This window comes from Limulus polyphemus, unplaced genomic scaffold, assembly GCF_000517525.1.
Source record: "Limulus polyphemus unplaced genomic scaffold, Limulus_polyphemus-2.1.2 Scaffold5365, whole genome shotgun sequence".
NCBI classification, from domain to species: Eukaryota; Metazoa; Arthropoda; class Merostomata; order Xiphosura; family Limulidae; genus Limulus; species Limulus polyphemus.
This window is the reverse complement of record NW_013670975.1, coordinates 11,343-20,468: the sequence shown is the minus strand read 5'-3', so window position 1 is coordinate 20,468 and position 9,126 is coordinate 11,343. Positions and strand designations below refer to the sequence as shown.

The window sequence follows — 9,126 nt, the reverse complement described above, 5'->3', positions numbered from 1 at the left end:
GTGGAGCTTCTACCTATTTTTAACCCTATGATACACTCATGTATTTTACAATAAGAAGTGATTTGTGGAGTTTCTACCTATTTTTAACCCTATGATACACTCATGTATTTTACACAAGAAGTGGTTTGTGGAGCTTCTACCTATTTTTAACCCTATGATACACTCATGTATTTTACACAACCTTTCTAACTACCATGAAGGTATACTACAAGTATGAAAGTACTTAATATATATTTACAAAGAATGGCAAGTGTTTACTAAAAATTTCAAGTCTTTTGTACACAAAAAATCCAATTTTTCAATTAAGTATTTTTACTAAAGATTTGTCTCAAATATATGGAATCAGAATGTTGACTGCTACAAATGCAAAGTAATTTTCATGTTAAGATGAAAAATACTTTTCTTCATCTGAAAAGTTTCAAACTTTATTTGAGTAACCTCTAAAACCTCCTAAATAAGTATCAAACGTTTTTTTTAGTAAAACTATAAAATTTAGTTGTTATTTTCTCTACCATAACTCTATGTGCATTCGATCAATTTGACTGACCTTGTAACAGGAAACTACAACTGTTTATACTAAATAGCTTGTAGCAGTATATATATATCTGATTATACTTAAATTTTATTGGCCTTCTGGCTAACTAATAATCCTGTAAAACAAGCTGTAAGTCACTTGGCAATTGTACAGCACAAGTTACTGTATCGAATTTTGTAATGCACGAGCTGTTTCCAAGAATACCCTGTGAAGAATATTTATAATAATTATTATTTTTCATTATCTAACCTAATAGGTTTCTATCTAGTTACTCTTCTAGTGACAAATAAATAATATACATGAAAAACAAGAAACATAGTAATTACCTTTGACTCTTATTTTTTGCTGTTGGTTGCTGATGAAATTTAAGACAACTTTTAAGAATAATGGTACCAATACATTAAATCATTTTTATTTGTTTAAATCATGTACCAAAGAACAATAACATGCACTTAGTAAACACTGTACAATAACTATTACAATTTAACTGGTTTTCTAACTAAGACAAGAGGGGCTTAAATTAATTCCTTTTGTTGCTCAATCCAAACACCATGAGATAAACTTTTAAACAGAAGAAGAAATAGAAATTACCAGATACTGAAAACAATGTAGTATTATACTTCATTCAATAAATAAAAACGCTGCCTATCTATTAGTTATAAATAATATAGTATAAAACATCAGAGAGAGCTATTAGCAATTTGTGAAAGAGAGGATGTGACAGGTGAATGTTGTAATATTCTAATTTACGACTTTCTATACAAATAAGATTGCACGGCTATAACAATAAGACTTTGCCTCAGTAATATCTATATTATAATAAGTAATTTATGTTAAATTATGTACTTCAGTGAGGGGTGGTAAATAAATTAGAGAAGGGGAAAGAAAGAGAACAAATGTCAAGATTCCAATAGAAGATTTTTAAAAAATATTTCCTTATAAAATTAAGAACTTAAAACTATATAATATTACAAGTTGATTTATTAATTATGTTTGGATGTCAAGTTTATTCATATAAATTAGTTTAATTACGTTTTGAGTGTAACTCTGCTAAAAGTCATGACATGTGCACTTTGACATACCTGTTGCAACATGATCAACATGTTTATAAATAAATACTACATTTAACTGTGGTGTCTGTACATGAACAGTAAATAAAATGTCTGCACACTCATTTAACCAATAATATAATAGATTTAGCAGTTGACACAACTGAATTTCTTACCTTCAGCAGAGCTGCTAGTGACTTGTGGAATTATTGCCATAGTAACATAGTTTACAGCATACCAGAAAGATACTAAAGGTACAAAGTAGTAAAACTGGTACGGACGGTTCATTGAAAGGCATAGGACCAAGACAAGTAGGTTCATACGAAACAAAACCTGAAATTAAAAAGTAAAAATACTTGACATTAAGAACACCTACTATTTCACAAAATGACTTTTAAAAGATGGCTCTAATATTAAAATATAATGAAGATTAAAACTATAGTTACACATAAAAAAAGGAGAATATTCTTTAGTAAATTAAGCATGTCATGAATTGTTGCATGAGCCCCAACAAACACAAACCTCAGTTCAATTCTACCAACCTACTTAAGTATTTGACAGATTTTACTAACAAAATAAAAAAGGGTGGATAATACAAAAAAGCAATTGATCTAGTTTTATGTTACTTTGTTTTAGCAGCAGCATAGTGGTTCATAGAATGGCTCAGAATTGCTGTTTTTTCAAGTACAAACTCTTAGCTCATAGCTTCGCCATCTCTTGAAGAATCTGAAGTGTAATTACAGTTATGGACTCAGGAGGTCAAACCCTTTCGACTGATGTATTTGACCATGCCCAAGGTCTCATAGATTAATTTACTCTAATCCTACCTGAAATAATTTCAAGTGCCGTGGCTACTGAGAATTCCCTCTTGTTAAATTATGAAACAATACTCTCAAAGCACAACAATTCTGTTACACAACTTACCTTACCAGCTCTGGTTAACCCTAAACATACGAGTCAGTCAATGTGATTGACCTTTAATCACTGTATAACCATGAAACTATAAATACTATAATTCTAAATGTATCTTCATGAAAGTTAGCAAACATTTTGTAAAAATTACAAATATATTACACCCAAAACATCAGATTTTGTAATGAAGTATTTTTACTAAAGATTTATGATGTCAGACAAACACGTATGTTCAAGAAGTCTAAATATAAAACGATAAAAACACTGTAACCTGAGTGTTTTCAAAAGGAGGACCTTTCTTATTCATGGACAAACTAAAGAAAGGTTTACCTTTCAAAAGCGCTCGGGTTACAGGGATCATTTTTACTAAAGATTCGTCTGTGAACTTTTGTTGAAGCCTTTACTAAGTTAGTCTAAGTGACAGGTGATTTTCATGCTAAAAACAAAAATACTTACCTTACAGTTTTCATATTTCATTTATATAAGCTTAAGAACCTTCTAAGTGAATATTAAGCTTTTTGCTAGTACAATTTATATTTAACAAATTATTTTTTCTACCCTAAAACTAACCGTAGTAAAATAATCAATGTGCAGTGAAATTAAAAGTTGAAAAATATAAAATGTTTTTTTTTTCTAGAATGACTGCAAATTATAACAAACAATTACAATTATTTATCCTAACAACTCAAACTTCTAACCTTTTAACATGTTTTCTTTTAGTTTAATTGCTTTACATATTTTAGACCCTCTCACATTGCAAAAAACTAATATATCACAGTGGTACAGCTTGGCGTAAACAAATAATCAAGCTACAATCATGCCACACTATGTTCCCATGGTTACCTTGAGCTATGGTATCAAATATCATGAGCAACTTTTTATCAATTTTTTTCATTCAAGTTTTATAAAAATATATATAAAAAAACAAGAAATTTAGCACTTACATTAGCTTTGAAGCCTTTTGCACTTGGGTGTATTGTTTAGTAAGCCTATTTTTTTCTCAATATGTTTGTTGTTCAAACATAATTCAATTAGCTTTCAAATATGCATTTTAGAACACAAAAAGTATATCATGCACAATAATAGAATTATTATAATTTATCTAGCTTTCTAACTAAGCTATAGAAATGTTCAAAATAATCCTTTTATTAAACACATCAAACTTTTCTTGCAAATTGCTGATTCTAATCACCAAAACTAAACAAACAAAAGTAAGAGGGAGTTATACTGAATTTTACTCATTCTTTTATTTACAAACATGTAAATTTACTATGTACCACATGGGTTATAAATAACACACAATGGAAGAATCCTGGTTTAAGGGTTTGACAAATATATCTATACCAAGAAGAGATTTTTTTTTCAGCCTGCCAGTATCTACAGTTTGTGTTTCTAATTAGCTGAACACACAGAACACAATAAAAGGGCTAAACAAATCTAAAAACCAGGTAAATTACATGATACAGAATAAAGAAGACTGAGAAGTTATTTAAATATTTCCTTTTGAAATAATAAGATTAAAAGTTAGATAATAGAAAAATGTTAATTAATATTACATTTTGCTAATAAAGTTAATTAAATTTTGAATGTAACTCTGTTAAAAGTTTGTGACATGCTCACTTTAAGCCATCTGTATGCATTGGGTTAAACTTTATCTCTTGAGGAATCAGCCATTTAACTTATGATATAAAGTGAGTCCATCCTTTCGATTAAGAAATTATACTTGAAACGTTATATGTATATATCTATCTATTTAACTCGTACATACATGCACATGCAAATTTGAAGGGGGAAATATAATCAATTAAAGAAAAAGAGCAAAAATATTCTTGAACTTTTAGTACTAATTTTTTTCAATCCACTCTACAAAAATTTCAGTTGACAGTTTCAATCAATGTTTCTCTACAGTTTGTACACTGTTAATAGAGCCACTATCAAAAATTTGACTCTTTGGCAGATAGAAAACTCATTTTCTTAACTTTTTCTAATCATTTTAGTATTATTAAAATTCTTCTTTAACTTCAAAAAAGATCAATCTCCAACAAGTGTACAGCTGAGAAGCAGGAACATCTGTTTATATGCTCAGCATGAATATCAAGTGAAACAATATATCTTGTAATATAAATCTTTGTCCACAGTTTAAATGCTACTCTTAAATAAAAAAATATACACAATATATAGAAAATAATAATCTGAGAATTTCACTGCAATCTAAATGTCTAGCAAGGCATGTTTCACAAAGCTGGCTTTTCCTAACAGTAACTGTTCTTGTTTTTCTATCCTAACTGTAATACTCAACACTCAAATATAGTTTTTCTAATTATCTCACTACTGTTATTAATTACAGGTGGGATGTAACACAAAATTTTCCTAATTTAACTTGTAAAACTTATTCAAATTGTACATAAGACCCCCAATTTTTTAAAATCCTCACAGGAAGTAGACATGTTTAAACAACTTACTTCTAGTAATCTTCTAATCCAATTACCATGAGAACGCCAATAAATCGGGAAATGACGCATTCGACTCTGAAAAGATTAGAATGAGTCGTCGTTCAGTATATAAATATGACCTTAGATAGGATTATGGAGTGGAGTGAATAAACAAGCCCACCTGATCACTACTATTATGAAACTTACTTGTATACATTGAAGCATAATTACAATAAAAAAGTTGTTTTGGTAGGTTAATATAATTTTCATTGTTACAAATAAGGCTGTATTCTCAGTTACACTCACTAGCTGTGAATTTCAAGTTCTAAACATCTGGAGGTCCATCGTTTCCTTTTGTTAACAGAAACCATTTGACAATGTCTGAAGAGTAATGACACATGTCACTCACATGGAAAATTTGATCTTTTGTTCATGATTTACACAAAAGTTGTTATATTAAAAAAGCCAAACACACACAACACCACAATCTTATACACAGCAGCTCCTTCTGTGCAAGTGACTAAACTATTATGATGGATTACGTGGAGTTATGTTCAGTGGCTGCACGACTTCAATAAAAATGCACTGAATGCCGAATGTATAAGACGTGAGACAAGTGTTATGGTAGAATAAAGAAGATGAACACTAATAATTTTAATGTTGAAAAAAGGAGCATCTGTGTAACTCTACACTCTCCCCCAAGCAAATGTTTAGTTAACCAACAATGATGTAAAAAACTTGACTGATGATAATAATAACTTTTGTTGTAGTTGAAGGTCCATATTTATTTTTGAATCGAACTGTTAGCGTTACTCTGTTCTATTTTAATATTCATTTACTATTATGTTCATTAGCTATGTTTAATAAATTAACAATTTTGTGTTAAAAAGAATATGACTGTTAACCTGCTAGGAATAGTGGCTGTTAAATAAAGATTTATTTTGCTTAAGTAAGTTTCGGTTATTCTAACACAACAGGGTGCTCTTGCAATGCAGGCTTACTATACGTAGCTATACGAGTATTCCAAGTAGCATCAAATATGTGTACATAAACAGTGTGCATTTGTTACTTTCTATTTTTACTTAAAATATAAAAACATGATTACTGTTCTATAGAACATAATTACATGTGAATGCTTTATTTCATTTATATGAATTACCTGTAAAATAAAAGGTTTTTCAATTGAATGTAAACTAGTAGTTATGGTAAAAACATCAGTAAATTATGCAAATTAGTACTACAGAAGGTTCAAATTTTTGTTCAGTAATGAGTTCTGAACTTTGTCAAAATCTACCTTTCAGTACAGTCCTATTACAATATATGTATGTGCTTTATGAAAACAAGGCACAGGATCTAAAAAATTATAGAACCATTTCCAAAAATTTTTCTTAAGCACATCATATTCAAAACCTGATGCAAATTTTGTTTCATAGGAAATAACAATAGAACCAACATCAACATGTAAGTCTTCAAACTGAATAATTCACCATTCTCTGGAAATGGGATAATGATTGGTTACCTCTTCATGTGTCAGAAATTTTGTTATTGAGTTGCATCAGTAGCATTCTACATAATATTACCGGGTAGGCAGGAAGAAATCAAACAATACATGCATCATGTAATTGTGGACATATAACCAGATAAGTTTGGGGTTACCATATTTTCTAAAATGGAGTTGGCCAGCTTCATCAAGCTAGATAAGCTTTGTGCACATTTAACATAACATTTTGGGACAACATGGGACCTATTAGTCCATCTCGGCTGACCCATCCTCTAAACTCAACTAAAACTATTAAAAAATAAATAACAAATCTTAAATCTTATCATTCATATGCATATCAAGCTTTCTCTTAAACTCACTTAAATTTACTGCCTCGACAACATCTTAGTTGAAGATGACTTCTAGTTCTACTATTCTCACTGTTAAGTATAAAAAAAGATGATAGATCAACACTATCAATTCCCTTTACAATCTTAAACACCTCAATTATATCCCCTCTAACTCTTCTTTTTTCAAGAGAAATAATTTTAGAGATTTCAAACTCTCCTTGTACAACAACTCCTTCATCCCAGGCACCATTCTAGTAAACCTTCTCTGAATCCTTTCCAACAATTCATTGTCCTTGCTAAGGTAAGGAACACAATACTCCAAATATGGTCTAATCAGTGACCTATACAAACAAATTATAACCTCTTTAGACTTGTTTTCAATATTTCTGTAGATACAACCTAAAAACAACACAATGCTTGGATGGCTTACACAAAGTATATACTCAGTTCTTGTTAAGTTATGATAGCTACCTTCTCTAAACACAATTTCAAAGAAATTGGTAGAGAATGGTTTTAAAAAAACTTTAAATCTAACTGGCTTTATACTTGCTCAGCACAATCAGTAAAAGTAATAAGTTAATTCCATTATTTTGCTAAACAATTTACTTGATCATATGAGAAAAAAATGTGAACCATGATTCATTCTTTTACCCTTTTGTTATTTCTTTATATATCTTTCAATATGGTATCTGAAGTAAAGTTCAATTGAACTCATCACAAGTGGAATAAAAAAGTAATCTTAGTACTCCCATTAACCCTCTGTACATGGGCTTGGTTATTTTGACCGACTTTTTAGCTACAATGTAACCATAACTATAACTTTTAATGTAAGTGTATTTTCACAACATTTGACAAACATCATAAGTCTGTTCACAAAAAATCATATTTGTCTATGAACTTACAGTCAATCTGACTCAGATTCTAAATAGTCTGAAAGTAAGTGGATTTTCATGTTAAGAAAAAAACTTTTCTTTTCATCTTACAGTTTTCATATTTAATCCACATTAACACTAGAACTGCCAAATTATTATCAAAAGTTTTTTTAAATAAAACTTTATATTTTATCTGATGTTTTCTCTACTCTAAAACACTATATGGGCTTGGTCCATTTGACTAACTTTGTAGTAACCACAAAAAATATGAAATAAACTTAAATTATCCTTTTACCTTCTGCTGCAAATTGTAACAGAAAATTGCAATTATTTATCTTAAACAGCCTCAGGCTTGTAACAGTTTACATCTGTTTATATTTAACTTTATTTTGTTGAATTATGTCTAAATATTAAACTTGTATGAAAAAGGTATAAAAGTTCAAGTTGAGGTAAATAAAGTGCCCAAGGTGATCTTGGTGATAACAACAATGAATTTGTATGACAAATAATACAAAAACTATTGTGAGAATAGCATAGTTTTATACAGAAATCAGTAAACTGAAATCCTCTCTTTAATTAGTTACGAATACTTCAATAGCAAATGTCAGTGACAATCACCAACATTTCTAGAAAGACAGGATGTGACAGGAGGGCATGGCATGTGGGTTTCACTTTCTGGTTTATATCTCCATAAGTAAGAAGATTGAGACTTATAAGTGTAGATTATATACTGGGAGTATCTATACTATAAACATGTAATTTATGTTCAATTTACAACAGCATATAATACAATTATTTCCAGCAACAACTGCATTAATCTATAACTTTGATATTATAAAGACACTAATATTGGGAGTATCTATACTATAAACATGTAATTTATGTTCAATTTACAACAGCATATAATACAATTATTTCCAGCAACAACTGCATTAATCAATAACTTTTGTATTATAAAAACACTAATACTGGGAGTATCTATACTATAAACATGTAATTTATGTTTAATTTACAACAGCATATAATACAATTATTTACAGCAACAACTGCATTAATCAATAACTTTTGTATTATAAAGACACTAATATTGGGAGTATCTATACTATAAACATATAATTTATGTTTAATTTACAACAGCATATAATACAATTATTTACAGCAACAACTGCATCAATCTATAACTTTTGTATTACAAAAACACTAATATTGGGAGTATCTATACTATAAACATGTAATTTATGTTCAATTTACAACAGCATATACAGGTAATAAGAATATCTAAAATGGGCAATTTGGGTTAAACAAGTGTCTCATGATACAGTGAAGGCCGAGAAGTTAGTGTCTCATGATTTAGTGAAGGCTGAGAAGTTAGTATCATAAGACACTAACTTCTCAGCCTTCACTGAATCATGAGACACTAACTTCTCAGCCTTCACTGAATCATGAGACACTAACTTCTCAGCCTTCACTGAATCATGAGACACTAACTTCTCAGC

General features: G+C 29.5%; 1 protein-coding gene across 2 annotated transcripts in view; it reads right to left on the bottom strand.

The window, feature by feature from the left end:
* LOC106472479 (N-acetylneuraminate 9-O-acetyltransferase-like) overlaps positions 1-9,126 on the bottom strand; it is a 38,515-nt gene that overhangs the window by 18,881 nt on the left and 10,508 nt on the right. The window contains exons 4-5 of one of the 2 annotated variants that reach the window (XM_022401058.1): positions 4,959-5,024; positions 1,761-1,917 (exon numbers count right to left, since the gene is read on the bottom strand). In XM_022401058.1, the coding sequence (XP_022256766.1) occupies positions 1,761-1,917; positions 4,959-5,024 (223 nt within the window). The remainder of the gene's footprint in view (positions 1-1,760; positions 1,918-4,958; positions 5,025-9,126) is intronic. The other variant, XM_013933133.2, reaches the window with a different exon arrangement.